This window comes from Urocitellus parryii, unplaced genomic scaffold, assembly GCF_045843805.1.
Source record: "Urocitellus parryii isolate mUroPar1 unplaced genomic scaffold, mUroPar1.hap1 Scaffold_37, whole genome shotgun sequence".
Taxonomy (NCBI): domain Eukaryota; kingdom Metazoa; phylum Chordata; class Mammalia; order Rodentia; family Sciuridae; genus Urocitellus; species Urocitellus parryii.
This window is the reverse complement of record NW_027553327.1, coordinates 9,150,353-9,175,582: the sequence shown is the minus strand read 5'-3', so window position 1 is coordinate 9,175,582 and position 25,230 is coordinate 9,150,353. Positions and strand designations below refer to the sequence as shown.

The 25,230-nt window shown below is 35.8% G+C and overlaps 2 protein-coding genes across 2 annotated transcripts in view; both read right to left on the bottom strand.

Annotated features, from left to right (window-relative positions):
* Window positions 1–7,576, bottom strand: LOC144252104 (transport and Golgi organization protein 1 homolog). Its single transcript, XM_077794659.1, has 10 exons — window positions 7,522–7,576; window positions 5,244–5,265; window positions 4,238–4,326; window positions 3,919–3,996; window positions 3,722–3,832; window positions 2,393–2,464; window positions 2,110–2,214; window positions 1,343–1,465; window positions 1,139–1,244; window positions 1–118 (listed from the first exon to the last, which is right to left on the bottom strand). Exons 3-10 carry the CDS (start codon window positions 4,298–4,300, stop codon window positions 57–59), a joined length of 720 nt encoding a protein of 239 aa, XP_077650785.1. The 5' UTR covers window positions 4,301–4,326; window positions 5,244–5,265; window positions 7,522–7,576; the 3' UTR covers window positions 1–56.
* An 11,024-nt stretch (window positions 7,577–18,600) lies between these two features.
* LOC144252189 (adhesion G-protein coupled receptor V1-like) overlaps window positions 18,601–25,230 on the bottom strand; it is a 96,820-nt gene continuing 90,190 nt past the window's right edge. Inside the window, 3 exon segments of the mRNA XM_077794683.1 lie at window positions 18,601–18,766; window positions 20,557–20,696; window positions 21,305–21,554. Of these exon segments, the coding sequence (XP_077650809.1) occupies window positions 18,601–18,766; window positions 20,557–20,696; window positions 21,305–21,554 (556 nt within the window).

The following is a 25,230-nucleotide window of genomic DNA, read 5'->3' as shown; positions in this document are numbered from 1 at the left end:
TCTTAAAAGTGAGGCACAGGAAGAATTCACAGGCACTATGGGACTCTTACAAAGAACTATACCCGAGAGACATCCATCATCTGCTTAATTTGATCTTTGATCTTCTCGTTCCGATCACCTAAAAAACAAAAGACTTTAGCTTTTTCTTTCCTTACTTTTAACTCTATATTCTCCTAACTTCCCCAAACTAAAGAATGATCGTGTTCAAACACCGGAAGAAAAAAAATCAATTAAATAATTAAACTGATTAGACTAATGACTTTTAAGAGAATTGCAAGCTTAGATTTTAAAAAAAAAGAGAGGTGAATTTCAGGTTGGGGTTGTGGCTCAGTGGTAGAGTGCTCACCTAGCATGTGTGAGGCACTGAGTTTGATCTTCAGCATAAAAATAAATAGAAGTACTATGTCTGTCTTAAAAACAAAAAAAAGGTGAATTTCTAGTTTGCACAACTAAAATGTTATCTCTGCTATTCTTGTAAGATAAAAGCTTTTCTTCTCTCTCAGATCTATCTTCACCTGGGCAAGTAAGTAAGTGTCTTGTTTAGAAAGATTCAATCCTACATTTTCTCCCTGAATCTACTACCAGGTGTGGTTTGAAATACTTGCTATGTAAGCAATATCCAACTTGGGAGAAAACATTTGGAAATATTTTCCTCATCAGTAAACACTGTTACACTCCCTCTCTAGCTTTCTGATAGTCTCTAGCCTCTGTTCTCACAGCCTTAGTTTATGGTTCCAACTGCCTCCGGACTCTTAAGACTGACTGTGGACCTTAAAACCACAGAGCCATAGAGATGATGAGTATCAAAATCAAGTATCATCTGCATAAGTTAAGAAATAAATTTCTCTTACTGTACAATGTTCAATACTTAGAGGTATAGGATGTGACTATTGTAGCTGCAGTGTACTTACTAGTTTTCAATGGGATAGAAAAAGTCAGTGTTCTTCACATGCCTATTGGTACATTATACCCCAGCAACCCACCTCTGCCAATGCAACAGACATATCTATAGATCCAGTGATGTGTCTACAACCCTGAAGCTTAAGAAGAAATTCAGCCAGCTGAAAAGTGGCATCTGTATACTTAATTAAAGACAGGAAAGCAAAAAAGGATTCAACTTCCCAGAGACTGATCTCACCTGCTACCTCTCCATTGGTTAATTCATCTGACTCATCTGTACTTTGATCCTCAGATTCAGATTCACATTGTAACCGATTCAACTGTGTGATGTAATTAGTCAAAGCCTAGAAAAGAAGCAAAAGGTTGGAAGACTCTCGATTTTAATTCAGAAGATTTCAGGAGAATTCATGAGATGAAACATGTATTTGGAGTATAAACTTACTTTATTAGTATCATCTTTGTAACTAAGAGCTACTTGTAAATCTTTCTGGGACTTCTCAAATGATTTGATTTGTTCACTGAGCTCAGCATGTGATGTACTCCAGTCTTTGACTTCCTGCTGCAACTGAAAAGTCAAAACACATGAATTCATATGGGTTAGGTAGGGGTTTCTGCACTGGATACATTAGGACTACAAGACTTAGACAAAGAAATAGAGAGCCATACTCCTCGGTGGACTCCGTCAATCGAGGGGTTTGAGACCTTGGTTAAGGAAGAGGGCAGAGTGGCCCCAACTCTCACAGCTGCAGTAAGAACATCAGAGCTATCAGGAAGTTGACCCTGTTTTATTGCATTCCCCAGAAAATTGCTGTCAATTCAAATAATTTACCTCCAGCAGGAATGGCTGGGCACATATGACTGTCTCCTAAATTTAGATTCCTTATCATGTAATCTTCCCTTGGCCGGTGAATCAGTAACTACTCAAAACAGGATCATAAAATACTTAATTTTCTGGTTTAAAAAGTTTCTTTGAGGCTATGCAAGTTAATAACTGATTGATATTTGATAAGAAAAGCAATAATCCAAAAATCCAAAACAGATGGAGAACATATATATGCACTCAATTTGGGGAGCATTGTTTAAACTTTGCATATCTAGAAAAGGTCCTACATGAATATTCCTTACCTCAGAAACAGATCCAAGAAAGATACAAGATAATGATATTCACTTCTCTAGTTTACATTATGTATGACATCAAATTTTCTTTACCTGCTCTTTCTCCTTCTTAAGCATGGTATTTTCTTTCTGAAGCTTCCTGCATTCCAACTTCACCTTCGCTTCATGAAGCTTAGTTTCAGTAAGGATAATTTGAAGCTAATGCAAAACACTACAGTTAGTGAATTAATTCCAAAGAAAAAACAAAGTTATACTTTCCCAAACCAGACATCATATAGTTCTCATTTTTTGCACATTTTAGCACACCTCAAATTTTTGGTCCGCAACAAATTAAGATGTAGTATTAATATCCGATAGCAAGAGTTGGCAGCTTTACCTCTGAAAGTTCAGAATTATTCACTGAAATGACATCTTTAAGCTTCTCTATAGATTTCTTATTTTCCATTATCTGCCAGGGGAAAACAGAACACAAAATATGCATTAGGATTTCAGTAGAAATACTGATATATATATATATATATATATATATATATATATATATATATATATATATATGTGTGTGTGTGTACACACATATATATACTAAAAAAGATAAACACAACAAAATTTTTGTCAAGCCATCCCATTACATTTCAGGTAAATGCAGGGGGATCCAGATTTGGACTAAGCAAAAAATCAAGAACTGAAAGAGATGAGGGAAAATGAAGTCATAAATATTTCATGGCATCCACAACCTTACTGTTTGTGAGATAACCAGAAAAAAAAGGTCAAAGTATAGAAAATCATAATGCAATAAGTAAATAAAATGTTTTAAAGCATAGAAAATTAACTATAATTAATTACTGTTTCAAGTAAACCAGTTCAAATTAGTAATTTTTTTTCTAGTGATAGAGAAAAAAATTTCCCAAGATCATTTTTAAAATTTTCTTATCTGAAGTAAAAAATGATAAAATTTAAGGAAGAATAGACTAATCTCACATACAGAAGAATTCCAAAAAATTTATAAAGATACTTGCTCCTTAAGGAAGTGGACATAACTCTGCAATCTTTGTTTGCAATGCCTGGGATTGAATCCTGGGCCTCATGCATGCTAGGCAAGTGCTCTACCATGAGCTGCATCCTGGGCTTGTAACTCTTCATACTTTAACTGTGGGCTGTGCATGGTAACTTCCAAAGAATACAACATGACAAGGATTGGAAAGAATTTTTACAGTGGAGAAATCTGATAAATACTACCTCAGCTGGGTGATCAAGCTTACTTGGGGGTAGGATATTTCAGAACACACTCTCTACTATCTTTTGCAACTTTTATGTAATTACAGAAACTTATAGAAATTGAAAATGAAGTATGTAAGTAAACTTTTTTTAAGTACAGAAAATTGATTAATTCATTACTCTTTCAAGTAAAAAGTAAACAAATACTGTTCAACTGGACAATAGTTTTTTACTTGTTCTGCATGTTTCCAAGGGCAGAGCAAAGCAATATGAAAATTATCCAAGGTTGAGAATAAAAATATTTCCTAGGCCCATAAAAATAATTTGTTGTATCAGTACTTAAAAGTTCCACAAAATGGGCAGAAGTGGGTTCGACTTCCTTGACTCCTAATCTTACTTTAGTTAACAGCTGGACTAAGTTCAACTTAACCAATTTAACAAAATATTTCAAAAGCCAAATTGCAGTAACACTTAGCAGCGAAACTCTTACCAAGTCCTGATTCTTAGCATTCTGTTCTCTCTCAGATGCTAACGTAACAAGAAGACTTTTAGCTTTCTCATCCAGAAGTTCTTTATCTTTTTCAAGAAGCTTCACTTTATCCTGGAAAAAAAGGTGTCAATATTACTCACTCATTACATTTACTTTTGAGTTTAGAATGTAATTCCCCCCAAAGAAGGGATTTTTACCTTATATTTAGTTGCTTCATCAGAAAGAATCATATTTTTTTTCATGGTCTCTTGGACCTGTTTCTTTGATTCCTTCATCTATGTAAATAAAGCATTCAGAATTAAGATACACAAATTATAGTGCTACTATACAAGTTACTTCCAGACAAGTGACCCTTTCCAGAAGAAAGCAGTACTTAATACATATGACTGTTTAGAATTTGGATGATTTGTAGGAAATAATGAAACAAAAATTTTAAAATACGATTTTAAAATTAAAACAGGTAGAAATGATTCATGCTAGAACCAAGGGAGAAAGAAACAAAAAAAAATATTATACCTTCTGTTCATAATTTGACAATTTCTGCATTAGTTCTTCATTTTCTTTCATGAAATTGTTCATCTTTTTGGAAATTTGCTGTTCAATGACTAAAAGGGGGAAATACACAAGATTATTACAATCACTAAATGAAATTCAATTACTCAATCTACTAAAAGCAAAGACATGTTATATGGTACTATGAGGAAATACTTCTTAGCATAACTATTATGCTTTTAAAAAGCAATCTATGCTTATTAGCAATAAGAGTATAAAAATTATTAAAATTTAAGAAAAATATAAGAACAATGATATTTTGCTGGGTGCAGTGGTGCACACCTGTAATCCCAGTGGCTCAGGAGGCTGAGCTAGAAGGATCCCAAGTTCAAAGCCAGCCTCAACAAGAGCGAGACACTAAGCAACTAAGTGAGACTTGGTCTCTAAATATAGGGGGTTGGGGATGTGGCTCAGTAGAGTGCCCCAGAGTTCAATCACAGGTACCCCTCCCATCCAAAATGATATTTCAATTTAAGCTTATTTCACAGATGGGAAATACAGTAAAGTGTTGTAGCTTGATATTCCTCCCTTCTCAAAACACTTTCTTTTCAGAAAATGGAATCATTTCATTCTTTGCAAAGAAAAACAGAAATGAAAACATACTGATTCACATTACCATTCTTTAAATTATCTACTCAATTACTTAATGCATGATTAAATAATTAGCATAGAAATACTCTTCAAATGTAATACATCTGCATTACATCAATATTCAAAGTTAATCTGCCCCAAATTAAAACTTATCATCATCTCCCTATCCACAATTTGTTCCTCCTCTTTATCTCCTATCTCAGAGTTGGAACCATCATCATCTACTCTATTATCCATGCTAGCAACCTAGGAATAGTAAAATTTTCAGGAGGTAAAAAAGATAATAGACATTAAAAGTCACTGTATCTATTTCTAACATACATAAAACACACAACAAACACCAATACAAAGGGTTATTACAAGAAACCTAAAAATTTACCTTGATATTCTCTATCTTTTACCTAGAAGAGAGAAAAAAGATTAAATTTGATGTCAAACATATGCTCAATAGAAACAGCATTCCTAAAACAACAGTCAGAATCATAACCAAGTGAGAATTTAATAACATTCTGGTTCAGGATAATAATTTATAGGATTAAAAATAAGTAAAGTTAACAAGTTAACAAGCCTTTTAAATTTAATTGGTAGTGAGATTTCATAAATAGCCTCTGACATAAAAACACTAAGATATGTACCTTATTTCACAGTAAAGATGTGTGTGTGTATATGTGTGTGTGTGTGTGTGTGTGTGTGTGTGTGTGTCTTCAAAATCATTTACTTGACAATTCTAAATAACCAGGATAAAGTCTAGAAACAATGACTATTCAAAAGGAATCTGAGGAAACAATATTAAAGGCATAATCTTTGTACTAAGATATGCCACTTTCACTCACCAGAAAACATCTTAGAACTCCAATTTAAATTTGGCTATTGGCTGAATTTAGAAACTAAGAGGCTACATCATCTTATTTCTGCAAACCACTAAATATATAGCAAGAAATCTGAAAGGGAAGACTGCTAGAAGAAAATGCACAAGCAACAAGAGAAATGACAATTAACATATTCTGGAAAGGACAAAAACAATCATTTCCAAAAGACAGCAATAAACTGCCTGATAATAAAACCTAAGCAGAATTTTTTTTAAAACATCACTAAATTTCTTTGTAACTTAGCATATTACTTGTCCTTTCAAACTTATGTTATTAATGGTGATGGGATACTCAGATGTGTCCATGGATCATCCATGGGATCTTCGTAATAGGAAATTGCATTCAGAAAACTCCAACACAGAAATAAATGAACATTTCTTTAATGTCATAGCCTTGCTAACCTTTTACTCAAAATGACAACAGAGGAAAATGGGAAGTAGCATAAAAGCAGTCATCTAAGGTAGGGACTAAAGTTCCAAAGTCAAATGCTGAAACTGAGGAGCAACAAGTTAGGAACCAGATCCCACATAACCTAGTGAAAAGAGAAACAGGTACCGCAGTTCTTGAAATGAAAGAAACAAGAGAGAGAAATATAAAATGGTTTCATGTTTTTCCCTTCTCTTTATCCTTCTATTTCCTTTTTCCTTTTAGCTGAGACAAAGTTCAATGAGATTAGAAAATTCCTCACAGGAATCCAGGCAAACGATTCTTCTATTTAAGAAGGGAATACTTTTTAAGAGATTTTACTCTCAACTGTACAAGGAGAGGAAACTTATCTTAACAATGATATGTCTGAAATAATTAAGAAATCAGAAAAAAGAACACTCAGTTTTGAAAAGATTTGTATCCAATGCTTTTGGCCTCTTTAAATGTTAGGATTTTCATATGCAAAGTCCATTTACCTAAAATAATTTTCTTCCAATTATGTTAAATAACTATGAAACAGAATAACCTACAGTACAAACATAAGTATGTATAAGCCTATACACACACACACACACACTTATACATATATGTACACACATACACAGACATAGACTAATTCTGCTCAGGAAAAAAAAACTTAATGAACAAAACATTTAATGGATTTTTGGACAACACATAATCTATACTTCCAAATAAAAAGGTATTTTCTGAACATATGATCAAATCATAAAATCTGGGAAAATTTATATAAAAGACTGGAAAAATTATCTCATCTCCTTTTTCTCATTTTACTGTATTTCTTTGCAGCATTTCCCCCTGTTTATATGTGTTTATATTAACATACAGTTCATCAACATTTAAATCTTAGTTTCTGCTTTTTTCCCCACTTCACATTTAATTGTGAGCATTTTCTGTACCTCAAAGCTTTGAAATAAATAAATCTGCCTACTATTCCATTAATCAAACATACAATAACCCCTAAATAAATTATGTTGTGCTAAGTCTTCAATCTAATACACTGTTCCATTGAAAAACATTACCAAAATCTTCAAAGCATAGTTATTTCTTTAAGATAGACTACTAGACATATATGCTACATAAAAGGATATTTATCTAACCTATCCCATCTTTTATCCCACTTTTAAGACTTCTGATACATATGAAACTACTGGTTAGGATGGCTGTAAGAATTACCAGTTCTACCAACTGCACCCACACTAAATTATTTTATAAGGTTAGTTTGACTTAAACCACTAATTTGTGTTTTAGCAACTGAAAAAGAAAAAAAAGGGGGGGGGCAGTGACTATATAAAATAATCCTTGTGCTTATGTGCTAAGGTATAAGTAAGTCAATTTACTCACAACAACAACAGTTCTCCAAAAGAAAATGAGAAAGGCTACAATCCCAAAGAAAACAGTGAAAACTACAGGCTTCCATGGTAGTCCATAAAAATCAGGCCCAGGTTGAGTATCATCAGGCAATGTAGTAAACAGCTGAAACAGACAAATTAGAAAAAATGGGAAACCTTAAATTTATAACAAAACAGTCACAAAGAATCATGGCAATTCTAAACCAACCTCCTCATCAGAAAACCACCTCCTCAATATTTTCCAATAGCTTCTTCAAGAGAGAGGATACTGGCAGTCTCATATTTTTTGTTCTCTTGCAGTGTTTTCAAGTATAATGAATCTAAATACTTTTAAAAAAATATTTATTTATGTATCTTTAGTTTTAGGGTGGACACATTGTTTTGTTTTTATATGGTGCTGAGGATCGAACCCAGTGCCTCATGTATGCTAGGCAAGCGCTCTACCACTGAACCACAACCCCAGCCCGAATCTAAATACTTTAAATTGAGCATACATTTCCAGTTTGTAACAGGCCCTATATCATCACATTGTCTAACACCTGGCTAGAATCCCTCTGGATCATTCTTTTCTCTGATAACCTGGTTTTTAGAATTTAAAAAATTCATTTAAGACAAAAACTTAACTATATGAAAGAACTAATTAATTTTATGGCAACAAATAAAAACAATGATGATATATGTATAAGATTTTAAATCTTACTTCCATTCCACTCTTATATAAACACCTTCTGACTGCCTACATGAGAATTAGGGGGTGTGTGGGGGTAAAACCCTTCAAAGTGCCAGACACCTCACCAGACATTTTACCTTGTCAAATCATTTAATTCTTATGATTGGAGTAAGCATTATCTACATTTTTCAGATGAGGAGAACTTTTTTCAAAAGTTTAGTTATTTGCCCAAACTTCTAAATGATAACCTTGGGATTTGAAATCAGATCTACCTGGCTTCAAAATCTATACATTTTACAAGGAAAACAACAACATCATATTTATTACACAAGCCTTGAAATAACACAACCTACAGGAAACAACTTCAGTTGAGGAGGATTACTGTCACAATGGCCCTCCAACCTCTAAAAGCTTTCTCATTCCTATAATTCCTATAATTAAATTCTCCAACCTCTAAAAGCTTTCTCATTCCTATAATTCCTATAATTAAATTCTCCAACCTCTAAAAGCTTTCTCATTCCTATAATTAAATTCTAAAAGTCCAATATCAACAAATACCAATGGGGGGGAGGTAAGTCCTAAAATGCTTAGATAAGCTTCTAGACAGATTAAATGTCTTGTTTGGATCATGATTTTCTTTAGAAAGATCAGCCTTAAGTGACTCTTTCTAAGAAACAGATCTAACCTAATTCCTTTCATTCTTAAAACTTTCTAAGGATCCCCACTATTAATGGTCTAATGCTACTTTGGCTCATGACTTCCTTTAAGATTTGCTGGCCTCTCCAACAGGCCCATCCCCCTCCAACTTCACACTTTACAACACCAACTATTCACATTCTCCTGCCCTCCGAGAATATCCTTTTCTTCATGTTTCCATTTCTCTGAACACATTTCTTCTGACTGCCAGCTTCCCCCACCGTCCTCCACCCCAGCCTGTCTAATCAACAACAAACCACATGTCAGACTCCTGTTTGCCCTTTGCCTGTGCTTCAAACACATCTCAACTACTTTCTGACCTTATTGATCACCCTTCCAACCATAATAAATGCATTTATGGACAATAATGTTCTACCATCAAATAAATACCTCTCTTTCTGCCATTATCTTACTGTGTTTCAAGTGAATGCTGTTATCTCCCTGCCAGAATGAAAGGTTCTGAGGGGAAGAACCAAGTTTTTACAGGTGTGCAAATGTCCAGCCTTGGTAGACAGCAAATCTTCCTCATGTGCTAAACCAAGTAGCCATTAAAGCCACACCCCTATGGCTTTTGTTCCAGGAGCTATCTACTCAAAGGGTCAGGAGTCATTTTCATAAAGACATTTTAAGTTCTTCACTTCATGACCAGAAGCCACTTAAAAACTAATAAATAATCAACATTCTAATTGAAGAAACTATGTCAAACTTACCATCTTAGACAAATAAAGCAAGAATGAATGTAACAAGAAAAGTATGCTGTCCAAAAGGGTGGCATCTTCTGGCTCTTCCACATTTATCTCTAGTTGGTTTTCTGTATCAGCAGCATCAACAGGAGTACCTTCTGTTATAAGTAGCTCTAAAATTGAAAGGGGAAATGGCTATTTTATTTTATGCTATAGAATAAGAATTGTCTCTCTTCAGTTTCAATATTCATTGAGTATTTCACTAAATATATGAGTCACAGTGCCTGGAATATGTGGCTCTCCTAAAGACAATTAACACAGAGAAGAAAACTTCAAAATCCTAATTAGAGCTGTCAGACCCTTCAATTATAAAATGAACAATCTCCAGTCTACTCTCCACTACTTCCATGGCCATACAACTGCTACCAGAACAATATTTACTCGAGGAAAATTTTTAAACCAGAGATATATAGACAGGGTCACATTCAAAAAACATGGATTTAGTGCTGGTGAAACTTGTGTTTAAAATTTTAGGAAAGCTGAAAGAGAGGGAATCTTGGTTTTCAGATTTGCAGGTGGAATGAGCCAAGGCTTAACACAGTATCTGGCACCTGGCAGAGATACTCAACAATTATTTATTGAATGGACAGATGACAGCTATTTAAAAAGAACACAGTAATACCAAGAGAGACTAAAGGGAATTGGGTACAGACCTGCATTGAGGCTCTGTGAATGAGGTAGAATTCCAGTTAGACCTGAGAGCTTGTAGGGGTGGAATTTCAGTATGAGTTACATGAGCCTGGGGTATGTTTGATAAAACAGCAGGAGTCCAACATGCAGTTATTAAGAAGTTGGACCAGTTGCCTCTAAGGTCTTTCTCAACCCTGAGATTCTATTCACTACTATATTTTTAAGCTTTTGCCTAATTTTTATTTAGTTTTTGATGGACCTTTATTTTATTTATTTGTATGCAGTGCTGAGAATCAAACCCAGTGCCTCATGTTAGACAAGCGCTCTACCACTGAGCTACAACCCCAGACCCTCCATTCACTATTGGTCTATGAATTTGACTGCTGGTGAAGTCTGCCCCATTGGCTCAGCATCTCAGCACCTGAGACACATTAAATGACATTTGGGAAGATTTTACCTATTAAAGGTCATTGACATCATTTTGTGGTGGAACCTAAAAGGCCAGGGAAATAATTCATTCTTAATTTTGTAAGCCAAGTTATCCCTAATCTTGAAAGTTTTGGAGCATGAAAATAACAAATCTTAATGGTGCGTGATTCATTTTCAGAACCTTATGGAGTTAAAGACAGTTCAGAAGTCAGTAGTGTTCATATATGGATGCAATGTCTTCTGGAAAATGGGAGAACTGATATGTTATTCCTTCTCACATTAACTGAATCCCCCCCCCTACTATGAGTTCTCCTACACTCTGTGTGTGCAAATGGTGGGGGGGTTCAGATCAGTGCTGCCAAGCCCTGCACTGGTGCAGGATAATGCTTATAGCTATGCTTACAGACCAGAACCTTTAAAAACACAAAATACAGTAATTACGGCTTTATAGCACCATACTGGATGGATAAAATAAAACAATTAGTCATCATCTAATTTACTGATAAAATGAGAGTGAGCAACACAAAAGTAGAATGCTGTTGATGCCATTATTGGGGATTTTTTTGAAAAATTGTTTCTCATCTCCCGAGGCTCTATCACTCCTGCGCCCCACCCGTCATCCTGGGACCCCCTAGCCCAGCCCACGGGGCTGGGGACCAGGGGATCGGAGCCCCCGCGGAGACCCGGGCGGGGCGGGCCCGCCCGCCTGCGCACTCACTGCTGCATTCCTCATCTGCACAGAGTTTGTGCTTCGACAAGCGCTGGCCGGTGATCAGGTCCCGTTGGCCCGGCACTCGCCAGGCCGGCCACAGCACGAACAGACAGAAGAGCAGCAGTGGCGCCACAACCATGTTGTGGTCACCTCGGGGAGCCGGTGACCCGGTGGAGTAGGCTGCAGCGGGCGGCGCCAGAGGCCGGCGTCAGGGGGCGGGTGGGTAGCAAAGCACGGAGGGGTGGTGCCCGGGAAGGCTTAAGCCTTTCCCGGGTGACCCGTCAGCAGGGATATCTGGGGGTCGATCCACAGACTCTACTGGAGAACTGCACGGAGCTGGAGCTCCGTCCTTCTCTAGTGGAGACCTTCTCCTCAACTGAAGACCTTCTCCTCTAGTCGCTGCCTTGGCAACTAGGACTCTCCTTCTCGTCCAATCACCTGCCTTTGCTTCTGTGCCCTCACAAGCGACCCTCCGCATGATTCTAGTCATCACCCACCCATCCCCCCCCCTCCGCCAACTGGCCCTTTCTGGCTTTCCTCAATGTCTCATTTCTGGTCCACCCTGAACTAGCCCACTCCACCATCACTCCCATCCCTCATTCCTGGTCTGGTACCTCCTTTTCTGAACTACCAAATCCCACCCCTGACTTGTCACAGCTAATCTATGGTTCCAGGCTCCCTCCCCTTCAAACTCCTAGAGGTTCCTTGAAGCCCCACCCCAAGATCCCTCTGATTAGGAAAGGGGAAGGTGAATGGAACTGTGAGTGAGGGTGTAAACTGGAGACAGTGGCCTGCTTTATTTTTTAAGGCAGGGACAGATGGGGGCAGAGAGATGGACATTAGTCTTTGGGCTAAGATCTTAAGATTCTTATCTTTATCCATAAGGGAAGAAATCATTTAATTCAACAGCATATTTTTAACTTTCATTTTGTGCTACCATTCATGCCAGACGCTGGACAAAGTCCTAGCATGGTGTGGGAGTGGATGAAAATCAAAAGACAAGATATCTGGTCCTGGTCCAAAAAAGTCCACAACGTAGTGGGAACCAACTGACAAAACTGATTGTCAGAGAAGAAAGCTAGTAGCTAACATTTCTTGAACGCTTTCTTTATGTCCAGTTGTTATTCTGAAGGTTTTATACATATCAATTAATTTAATCTTCATAACAATAGTACCTTACAGTAGTAGTAGGTCCTATTCCAATCCTTATTTTAGAGTAAATTGAGGCAGTCACACATCCAGTGAGTAATGGAGCTAAGTTTCAAGCCAAAGGAGTAGACTCCTTTTCATCACAACCTATCAACTAACAAGCAATTGTTGTACTTTCTGACAAGAGGAGCAAAATCTGATTTAAATCATAATATAGCTGAATTACTGATATGTACAGTTAACAGGGGGAAGGCACAAGCTAGCCAGCCCAAGGAAGAGTGTCTGTAATGCTCCCATCCTGGGTGGAGCCATTCTCGTTTGTCTGTGACCAAGGGCTTGTTACTATAGTCTCTGCTAAGGTTATTCATCAACCTCCAACAATGAACCCATCAGTTGTTTCCCCAAATTAACTGAATCTTTAAAATTTAGAGAAAAAAATCTAGTCCACCATGTTCATAATGTTAAATAAAGAAAACGATGGAAAAAAGGTGTGCATAAATATTTGTCTACAGGGGCCATGAGAGGTCCCGGTTGGTCCAGTGTACTTCTGCGCTTTCTGGAGAACCAGTGGATCATAGAGAGAAACTGTCTATCTGAGTCATTCTTCATTTCTTTTCTACCATGTATTTATTATGTTATAAAATGTATCTAGTAGGCATCTCTAACAACATGTTGAAAACTGAACTCATTTTTCTCTCAAAATCTGCTCCTTTCAGTCTTCCCTATCTCAGAAATAAGAATGACAATTTATTCCCATTATCCAGGTGCTCAAAGCCCAAAACTTACAAACCATCTTTGATCTCTTTTCTCTCACATTCCAACTCCATTCCATTAGACAATATTATGTCTTTATTTTTACAATTTTATTGAGATATAGTTGACCTACAATAAATTGCACATTTAAGGTGTACAATTTGATAAGTTTTGACATGAATATACCTATGAGACTAACACCAAAATCAAAAGAGTATTTCATCCTTCTTTGTAATCCCTCCCCTCTCCTTTTCTGGGCTGTCTCCAAACATCTCCTGTCGTTATAGATTGTTTTGCATTTTCTAGAATTTGATATAAATTATATAGCATTTTATTTATTTATTTTTCTGACTTCCTTCTTTCCAAATAAGCATTTGAAACATGCCCAGAATCTGACCACTCCTCTGCATCTGCTAAGCCAATATACAGGCCAAACCCACATCATAAGTCACCTTAATGATTCCCATAGCCTTCTTCTGTCCTTGCTTCTGCCCTCATTTTCCCCAATATCTATTGTCCTGATGGCAACTAGAGTGATATTCTTAAATATAAATTTGATCGTGTCTCTCTGCTCAAAATCTTCCTATAGCTTCCCATTTCCAAATAAAAGGCAATGACTTTTATGTGCTTTGAAAACTGTTATTCAATAAATTTTAAAACTATTATGTAATCAGCTCATAAATTATGGCAAATGGATACTGCTGGTTTGAATCGTATAGGCTAATTACACAAGGGAATTGACTATACAGACAAACATATTATGGTAGCCAGCCTTCAAGATTGCCCCAAATATCACTACCTCCTAGTAAAACTCTTTTGTGGTCCCCTTCTACATGGACCAGGGCTGTTATGTCTCAAACATGGACTATGGAAGAAAAGATAGTAATCAAGACTAGGTAATCCAATAAAATATGGCTTTCATCTTGGTCATAGCCTTCACTGCATATACTCTGGGGGAATCCTGATACTGTGTTGAATGGTCTTATAAAAAGGGCAAAAGATGAGAATTGGAGGCCTTCTGACAAGAGAGCAGGCAAGGAACTGGAGCCTCTGGCCAATGGTCACATCAATATGCCGTCTTGGAAATAGAATTTCTAGCCTAGGCAATCATTCAGTTATCTCCAGGCCTTGCTGGTAGACAAACTGTAAGCTTACAAGATAGTCTAGACCAAAACCACTCAGCTAAGTCTCAGAAATTTCTGCTGACCCTCAGAAATTTTGTGAGGCAATAAATATTTGTTGTTTAAGCTGTCATGTCTTGGTATAATTTGTCATGCAGCAATAGATAACTATGACATTATCCTGAAACCCACTTGGCCCTGTTAACATCCTAGCCTTGTCTAAATGTGTCTAAAGGACACAAATAAGTATAAAAGAATCCCTTGGAATGAATATATAACTTTTACAAAGTAGGTTGGAATTTGTCATTGAAAAATTAATATATATAATTCTAGAAAATGAAAATTCATCTTTTGTGACAGAAGGCAGATTGCTGGTTCACTGGAGATGGGAGGTGAAGGACTAAAAAGGGTAACAGAAGACTTTTGAGGATAGTGACTATCTATGTTCATTACTTTGATTTGTGTTGATAATTACTATAGGTGAAAACATGTCAAATTTTCAAATTGTACACGTTAAATGTGTATACTGTGTCTTCCCATTATACATTGTTTTAGTCAGCTTTGTGTCACTGTAACCAAAAGATCTGACAAGAACAACTCAGAGCAGGGCGTAGGGGGCTGGGGTTGTGGCTCAGTGGTAGAGCACTCACCTAGCACATGTAAGACCCTGGGATCAATCCTCAGCACCACATAAAACATAAATATTAAAAACAAAGAGAGAGAGAGAGAGAGAGAGAGAGAGAGAGAGAGAGAAAGAGAGAGAGAGAGAGAGAGAGAGAGAGAGAGAGAGAACACAACTCAGAGGAGGAAAAGTTTATTTTGGCTCATGGTTTCAGAGATTTCAGTCCATAGTCAGTCAACTCCATTGCTCTTGGCCTGAGGCAGAACATCATGGCAGAAGACTGCAGCAGAGGAAAGCTGCTTGGTTCATGACAGAGGAAACACAGTAAGCTCTGCTCATCAAAACATAAACCCCTAAAGTTATGACCCCAGTGACCTATTTCCTTCAAACACATCTACCTGCCTACAGTTACAACCCTTAATCTACATCAGTGTATTAATCCACTATTAATTAGAGTTACACCTCTTATAACGTCATTGTTTCATTTCTGAACATTCTTGCATTGAGTCATATGTGCACTTTTGAGGAACACCCCATATCTCAACCATAACAACATCGACAAGGCAATTTTTGAAAAACTGATTATTGCTTCCATGATTTACCTAATTTTCAAATCATTAGGTCTGAATGATATTAGAATTTGTTAATTTGGCATATGGGAAATTAAGAGACTATTTAATAGAGACTTATTCTATTCTCACATCATTGAAATAATCTCAGAAGTTACCGTAATTGTTTTGAAAACTTTGAACGAAAGAGTACTGGACACTCAAAGATTTTCCTCAAAACAATAAAAGTTGACTATACGAAGAATGTTAGGAAATATGAAGAAAAGATGAATTCACATTCATATGGAGTCTTGTAATACTTCGAGAAATGAACCCTTCAAAGAGAGAAGGTAATGATTTAAGTCTATGAAAGATTCTATGACACTCTACACCCAAATCTACAAACTAGAGTCCTACTCAGCGTTTTCAGGATACTTCCCCCTTTAATATTTAAATCCTAAGGGATGAAATTTAAGTTGCATTTTCTACTCTAATCTCATAACTTTTCAATATAGATTTTTTAAATTATCAGATAAGGTAAGCAAATATGTAATTTTCTCATTTTAGAATCAAGGTTCTCATTTTCATTACATTAATTATTTACTACAAATATATTACTGCTTGCCTAATTAAATGTTACATATATACATAGATAAGCACATGGCTTTATGATAGATAGGAAGGAGGTTTATGATATTTTCATTTCTATGTTACAATTAACTTATGGTATTATCTAAAATAAACATCATTTCAAAACTGAGAAACAGGGTACTTTCATGTTACATCAAAATACAATTTCACTGATATACAGATGTTCCTCAATCTTAGATGATATGTCCTTATAAAATCATTATAAGCTGGAACTACAGTAGCTAAAAATGCATTTTATACACTTGAACTCCTAGCATCATAATTTAGCCTGGCTTACCCTAGACCTACTCAGAACACCTTTCATTAGTTTATAGTTAGGGAAAAATCAATGAACAAAGGGCCTATTTTATCATAAATTTCTGAATATCTCATGTGATTTATTGAATACCTGAACCAAACAATACTGGCAACAGGACACTCCCAAGTGTTGGTTAGCCTCATGATCCAGTGCCTGACCTGGAGCTGCAGATGGCTACCACTGCCTGGTGTCAAGAGAATGTTAGATCTCCCACATATCATTAGCCAAGGAGGTGATCAAAATTTTCCTATTTTTAAAAAACATGTCTTTTCTTATAAATTGGATGGTATTACTATTTAAATTATACTATTTATACTTGTAACTAAAATTTCATTGTAAGTAACTTGTTTACTTATAATAATAAAAATCAAGATGTTAATTTTCTGAAGCAATCCTATTTAGAATATTGCTAGCCCAGCCAGTTATCTGTCATATAAGGACCACTTTAAGATATCATCTTTCAGTCTGTGTTACCTCAGAAGAAATGATGACCCCTGTAAATGTGTCTATTGCCATTTTCTTGAGAGGTGAAGCAAACAATGAAAAAAGAAGAAATGTGAAAAGTATATTAATAGTATATTAATCAAAGAGAAGCTGGTGACAAAACAAATTCATTTTTTTACAAATTTATGAAATATTAAAAGTATTATGAAAAGGACAAAATATAAGCACCTATTCATCATCCAGAAAAATTTCCAAATTTTCAATGTTGAAAGAAATAAAGTAAAAAGTGGCTAGGGAAGAATAGACTTGTTTTAGGTTAGACAGAGGAGAATAAAGTGAGGAGAAGGGATGTGGGTTTTCTGTAGAATAGAATTGAATTCTCTGTAGAATAGAATTCTCTGTAGAATAAACATATTGTTCACAGAAAGAGTTGTGGACCTTTTAAAAAGTGAATTAAGGCACAGAAGTGCTGAAGATGGGGGACAGAAATATACAGTAAGGAATTCTCAGACTTCCAACCACATAATTAATATAGTAGGTGAGAATAATTCTATTGATTAGTTTGACAGGTACTAATACAATTTAAGTTCCTATTAATGCCCAAAATGTGGCTTGGATATGGAAAATGATAGATAATTTTTAAAATAATTTCTATTTGTTTTAATTATTTATATATGACAGTATGTCCTTTGACACATCATGTATAATGAAATATAATTTCACATTCTTCTGGTTATACATGATGTAGAATCCCACCAATTATGTAATTTTATATGTACATAGGGTAATAATGATAGATGATTTTTTAATACAGTGTTTGCCATATTTAAAATGGTTAAGCTGTAGAATACAAATCAACCAAAGGGTAGGGTTGTTTTTTTTTTAACTATTGAAATACAAAATTCTTTGACTGTATTATCTCAAATAATCCTGACATTCTATCTCACAGAACCTGCCCTCTAAACCAGCAAATTATAACCTTTCTTACTATCTAGCTTCTTAAACTGTGTTATATATATTCCTTAGGAGTTGGGACTAAGTCCTATACTTTTTACTCACTCTGTAGTATAAGTGGCCCTCCATAAATATCTATTTGTGAATTAATGAATAAAACAAATAGAAAAACAACAGGAAACGATTAATGATATTCATATCTTGCATATACAAAGAACCATAGAGTGGCAGAGAGGGAGGGAAGGAGGAGAAAAGTGCTGGGGAGTGATATTGGTCAAGTTATATTGTTTAATTGTGTGCACATACAAATATGTAATAACAAATATCTCCATCAATATGTACTACTATGATACACCAATAAAAAATGTGGAAAATATTTTTTAAATGACCAACCCACGTGTAAAGCATGAATGGTTTTCACAGATAATATATTGAATGGGAAAAGTCAAAGCCAAAATGAACTATATGATTTCATTTGTATAAAGTACAAAGACAAGTAAACCAAAAATATACTATTTGAACTCAGAAATAAGTGTAGTAAATATTTTTTCTAAATATCAATTGACATTGTTTTTTGGGGAAAAAAAACTATGGAAAAACAGACCTTCATTCTCACAATTATTTAAAATTATTGACTTGAAAACACTATCTCTAATCTGATATACATATAAATCCAGAAGAGAAAAAGGCTTCATTGTATGAAGACAAGTTGTCATTCTGGGTGTAGGCAGCATACAGAGACATGTGTGAACAGGCACATTCCACATAATCTGCAGTGTCCTCAACCACTTTGCAAAACTGACTGTCAGACAACCAGCTGGAACAAAACACAATAGTCACTATTCCTCTTTCGTCAGTACTTAAGATGTTGAAATGTTTTTTGAAGAAAAATTACTTGCTGAACTTAAGTGTTCTTTACTCAAGACCTAAGCAGACCACGTTTTGAAGAATGAATACCAAAGGGAACATCTTGTCCAGGATGTGAGCCAACAAATTCCACCAGACACCTTAAGAAACAGTCTAAATGCAACCACACCTGCCACAGCATTCCCAGTACCAAAGAAGCTGGTCTTCCGACAGTAATACCAGTCCCTGCGTATAAATGTAAGACAGACCCACTCTTCTCTATCACTCTAAAATCCTAAGAGATAACATAGCCATGATATGTGTAGTTCTTGCCCTTCCATATGATTTCACAAGTTCTTGTATTTTGAACCACATAATTTACTTGTATGCTTTTCTAAGATTCCTTCCTCACCTTTTTAAAAAAAAATTTTTTTTGGAGCCGATTATATATGTTTTCCAATGTACTTCAAATGCTTCACTCTATAAATTTTGGCTCATTTTGCATTCCCAGAGATTACAGGTTTATGCTCCCTTCCCTTTTAATGCATCTTGAGTCTATGACTTTTCTAAGGACATATAACTTCATAACCTCAACTGTGGATTTGAGCTTGAAACTTTTCATTTGGGCTTGAAACCTTCATTTCTAATTATACATTGAGGACTTCAGACTATGTAATGATGCTCCTTGACATATGATGGGGTTAACTCCTGATAAACCCATCATAAGTCTACAGTATTACAAGCTACAACTGCACTTAACCTATACAACCTCCTGCATATCATAGCTTAGCTACATAGTGCACCCTCATAATCATGCAGTTGACCAGGAGCCGTGGCTTAGTGTTGCAGCTCAGCATCATGAGACAGTATCATGTCACATACCATCCATAAGGAAAAAGAGCAAAATTCAAAATTTGAGTATGAATTCTACTGAATGTATATCACTTCTGCTCTATTCTAAAATAGAAGAATACTAAGTTGAACCATCTTAAGCCAGGGACCATCTGCATTAGGTTTGAGATATGCCTTCAGGCATAGGAATTTCACTTCAAAATGTTTTTTTCACAGAAAAAGAAAGAGACTAACCAAAATTTTGCTGTTTCAGCAGACAGTTGGTTGCCCAACAAAGATATTAAATTTAGTTATAATTTTAGCTTTTGTGGCTAAAACTCAATAATATACACAATCCTAGACCTTCTCGGCCAGCATTGCCTGGCCCTGCACCATTGATTGAGATCTGAGTGATAGTAACTACTCAGAAACTTGAGACCTTAGGTCAAGAGAAAAGAAATAATTGCTTTTCTTCCCATTCCTATACCTGGCTTTAATCCTAAAATATATCCAACATGTTTGGACTAGAATTATAAATCCTGCTGTTCTCTCTAAACATAGAGTGTCAGCTCCTGAACCACAAGCCCAGGTGAAAGGAAGACAAATAATGAATTTCCTTCCTTTCCAGCAAACAAACTGATGACTTCAGAAAAGTTATCTGAATTGAGCAGGACTCATGTCACAACCTTTTACAAAAGGAGCAATAATAAATAAATAAATGTGCTACACACAGTTAAATCACTTGCCTGAGCTTGCTATCTGAACGATGCTAGACCATTCCCTATGCTCCTCTGTCTTATTGTAGAGATTATTCTGTGGTGTTAGGTCACTGAGTGCCACCTCTATATCCAGTTCAAAAAAAAAATAGGTTTAATGGTGCTGGTGTGTGGAAGGACTAAACTCTAATCTTCAAAAGTTGTTAATAAGTACCTTGCTGTAGCCTGATTACAAAGGAGACAGAGAGATGTCCGAGGAACAATTCTAGGCTCAGCAGCATAAATCCTGTAGAGGACTTCATTGTTGTTAGTCAGGAGTTGTGAACTCTGATCTTTCACACTCAAAGACAATACCTGTAATAACAAAAGGAATAGAAAATTCAATGACACTTTCGAATCAATGTTAAGAATGAATTTCGTATTCTAAACTATATTTCATTTTCATAATAGTTATCTATTTTCTTCCAGTATTAATAGAGAGCTCACTTATCAATGCAGGATATCTGACTGGTCTTCCATCATGCACATTCTACCTCTGCTTCATTCATTCAGTGATATTCAGCTAACAGCACTCACTTTAACTATAATTTGCCAACTTTATCAAGAGTGAGGTATACAATTGGATATTAGAGAAAGCTATATTTTGTTACTTTCCATATGTGTGTGTATGTGTGTGTGTGTATATATATATATATATATATGTATATAAATATATATATATATATATATCTTATACAACTCATATATTGAGTAAAGTAATTCAATAAAACAGGAAAGAGACATTTCCAACTATTCTGAAACTAAACATTCTATAAATGGTTCATGAACATGAAAGACTACTTATATTAATTCACCACATATAGTATCTGCCAAAACTCTGATCAAAGAGATGTGTTCCTATCAGATGACTGCTAAAGAAAACATGAGATTCTAACAACATAATTTTTAAAATGATAGATTACCTTTTTTTTCAGAGCAGGAAGATTGTTACCAGTTATAAACCATTGGTGACTGCTATACTCTGTAAACTGGACTAATTTACATGAATTTTTCCCAGCCATTATTTGTGCATCTGAGACATCCAATAACTTCTCTGGAATTCTAATATAATCCCCTTCCTTTCCTTCAAACTTGTGCCCATTGATTTGCTGAGGATACCAGTGAAGAGCCAGTATTGACAAGTATGGGCAACTGTCAAGGATGGTTTTGCTTCTGCAAGAAAAAATAAATAAAAAAGATTCTGCTAAAATGGCGAGTATTTACAACCATATATCCACTTAAATGTATTACATTGGGATTCTGCTCTTTATACATAACAATGACATTACCAGCCCAGGAGCACTAGGTAAAATTTGCTTTCAGTTCCTTTATGGTTAACTGTTATGAACTTTTCCACAAAACTTTCCACATCCTCTTGACTAATCCTCCCTGTAACCTAAAACAAGGTTTTTTGTTGTTGTTGTTTTTGTTTTTTTAAAGCTGGTTAATGGATATCAAGATACAATCTATGGCTGTAAAATGTACTTTTTTGTGTTCGTCACATCAGTATTGGTGTAACAGGGTAAGAAAAGGGTATCCCCACTAAACTGAAGCACTGTTTGATTCAAGAACATCTTAAACCTTAGCTATATCAAGAGCCATGTTTCACCTAGAGGGTACCTCATGCCTTTCTAACCCATAAGAGCATTTGAACTAATATAACCATTTGGTAAGAAAAACGGCTCTGAAGAGTGGGCTTTATTCATTTAATAGTTCAGATTTGAAGATCTCCTAGGTATGATAAGATCCTGTGTGCAATGAAATTACTTTCAAACCTCAATATGTGTCGAAATCACTTGGAACTTGGCTTAAAATAGAGCTATCTAGTTTATACTCAGACTTACTAACTCAGAAATCTTACTCACAAGAGGGGGTTGGCAGTCCTAGGAATCTGGATTTGTAACCAGTCACCCAGAGAATCTGTTGCAACCTGTGAACCCATTATCATTGCAAACAATGAAGAAAAACAAAGATAAATCAGATCTGAAACATGCCTTAAAAATTATAGAGAACATCAGGTCATTAGTATAAGATTTATGCATTAAGTGTTTAAGTTACATGGACCACAACAGATGTAGAGTATATATAATTAGGCCATTGATCTAAATGATACCTTGCCAAGACACCCTAAGCTAGTAAATGAAGAGAATTTTAAATGAAAGATTTGAGAAACAAAAGGAAAGAGCAAAGGATAACTTTTTCCTCTAACTATATACCCTTCTCTAAAAAAACCCAAAACTTTTCCACAGCTTAAATGACCACAATTGAATCTGCACCTTCAATTATCTATACCTAACCCACCATTTATCCAGAGCTCTAGGTCCCAGTGTTCTATGAAAACACTTCAATTTCCATCGGCCACACATGCCTCCACACAACTTGTCAAAAATCCAATACAGTCTCCCCACTCAGCTTCCTAAATCATCATTGGGACTCCCCGCTTAATAGCTGCCACTACAGAACCCGTGACCAGGCCACAAAGCAACTAAGACCAATGAAGTCCACCCCCCATTGCTGTACAGACACATTTTAGGCTCCTCGACCTGTAATCTACTGAGAATCTGACCAGTCAACACTACCATAGATTCTTCAATCTTGGCAAACCGACATTATATCACAATTATATCACAATGACTCTCCCCACCCTCGATAAAAACCAACCCTTCTTGGCACCTAACCTTTTATGTTGATGCCCTTCAAATGCACTCATCTTGGTCAATCCTATAAGCTACTTCATACCTAGACTTAAGTGTGGGGGGCATATTAATATGTTGATCAATTGTCAATGTTGAATGGCCCCTATACTAATTCACTGTGACCAACCTCAGTGGTCACAGTGAATTAACAATAAACAATCCATGACATTTGTTTTATTTGGTTTTCAGGTGATTGTTCTGAATTTCATCAGTTTTGACATTATCCTTGCTCAATTCCCACATCTTCTATTCTCAGCAGATGCTCTTGATATTGCTTAAGACAATATATAGATATGCATAATTATGGTTATCTTTGTCTTTGGAGTTACTTAAGCAAAACAAAATAATAGTGATCTCTCTCATTTTTTATGTTCCATTAATTTGAACATTCATCTTCACTCAACAGTTATCCCCTATGTAGTCTTCCCCTTGCTTCAATCCTTCCCTTCCTCCTACTGGAGATTGAACCCAGGGGAACTCTACCACTGAGTTACACCTTCATTCCTTTTAATTTCTTTTTATTTTTTAAGACAGGTCTCATGAAGTTGCCCAGGCTTGACTGGAACCTACCATCCTCCTACCTCAGCCTTACAAGTCTCTGGAATTACCACCTAGTTTTCCTATTTCTTGCTTTCCCTCTTCTTTAATTTCAACAACCTCTTCAACATGATGCTTCTAAAATACCAAATCTGATTCCTCCCCCACCCACCTCACACACACACACACACACACACACACACACACACACACAGAAACATTCTGTAGCTTAAGTGGGAACTTACTTTAAACAAATAAGCAATCCATGTCAGAGATTTCTGAAGACAGGATTAAAGACATATATCAAAGGTACTAAGAAGGAACTGGTAATCATTGGTCTCAGATAGACATCTAGGAGCAGTGGTAAAGAGAAGAAGCCTCCTGAAATGAGGCACCTGTGAAGTTATTGATACCTTGCTTATTTTTCAATAAAAACCTCAAACACTGGGACTCACCCTGCAAGGTTAAAGGAAGAGTACAGGGAAAAAGGTTGCTGGTTCTTTGTCTTAACCTTGTCACCCACTGGCACTCATGTGGAATGAAAGTCTGAACACCTAGGATCCATGAGGTTGGAAGGGAGTTGTTACAAAGCAGGACTGTGGGGTCAAGTAGCCCTGGAAGTGAGTCCATACTTCATCATAGACTGGTGACCAATGAAAAAATAAATAAATAGAAGGGAGGCCAGTACAATAGAGGATGAAAAATGGGAGGAGGGAAGCGGGGAGGTATACTGGGGATTAAAGTGGAGCAAATTATATTCCATGCATGTATGACTGTGTCAAAACGAACTGATTGTTATGGGTTACAATGAACTAACAAAAACATTTAAAAGAACTATATTAAAATATAGTGTGTGTGTGTGTGTGTGTGTGTGTGTGTATAAAACCTTTGGTGAGGATTAAGTTGAACCTTATATAAATTTCAATATTATAATATTCAATATTATAATCCACTCATATTCTTTAATGCAAAACTATGTCAAGACTAGAGCAGAGGTGTACAGTTAAGATCACTTATGTTATTATTTATATCTTGCTCTCTCTGATAAAAAGGCTACCACAAACCTTTTTATGTCTGTATTAACCATCTCTTTTAACTTTGCATGTCCTGGGACTTAAAAACTAACATTAAAAGTTTTAGGTATTCAACTGGAATTTTAGTTAACCTGCCAGAGTTCATAAAGGTATCTATAAATAAAGAGATGATTTAAATTATTATATGAGTTTTTAAATGTAGTCTTCAGAGTATCTCTAAATTTCAATGTAATAAACACTGATGACAGCATTCATTGAGAATAAATAATAAAATTGTTAAAAGGTTTACATAAACTTAGTCTTAAGCAGATGTCACTCATTAAATAATGGTTATTGTTGTTTTATTCTTTTCGGTCACATACAACACCAGGATACACCCTGACATAATCACAAAAGCATGGAACAGAACCTGCTCCAATTCAGTCCCCAGCACTCCCCACCTCTGCTCCCTCTACTCCACCTATTCTTTTTCAATCCATTTAGAGTTTACTTTTTTTTAATTAGCATCCTGTGAATACACCCAGTGCCAGGAACCACCATGCCACATTCATGCATGCTCATAAGAAACCTCAGTCATACTCA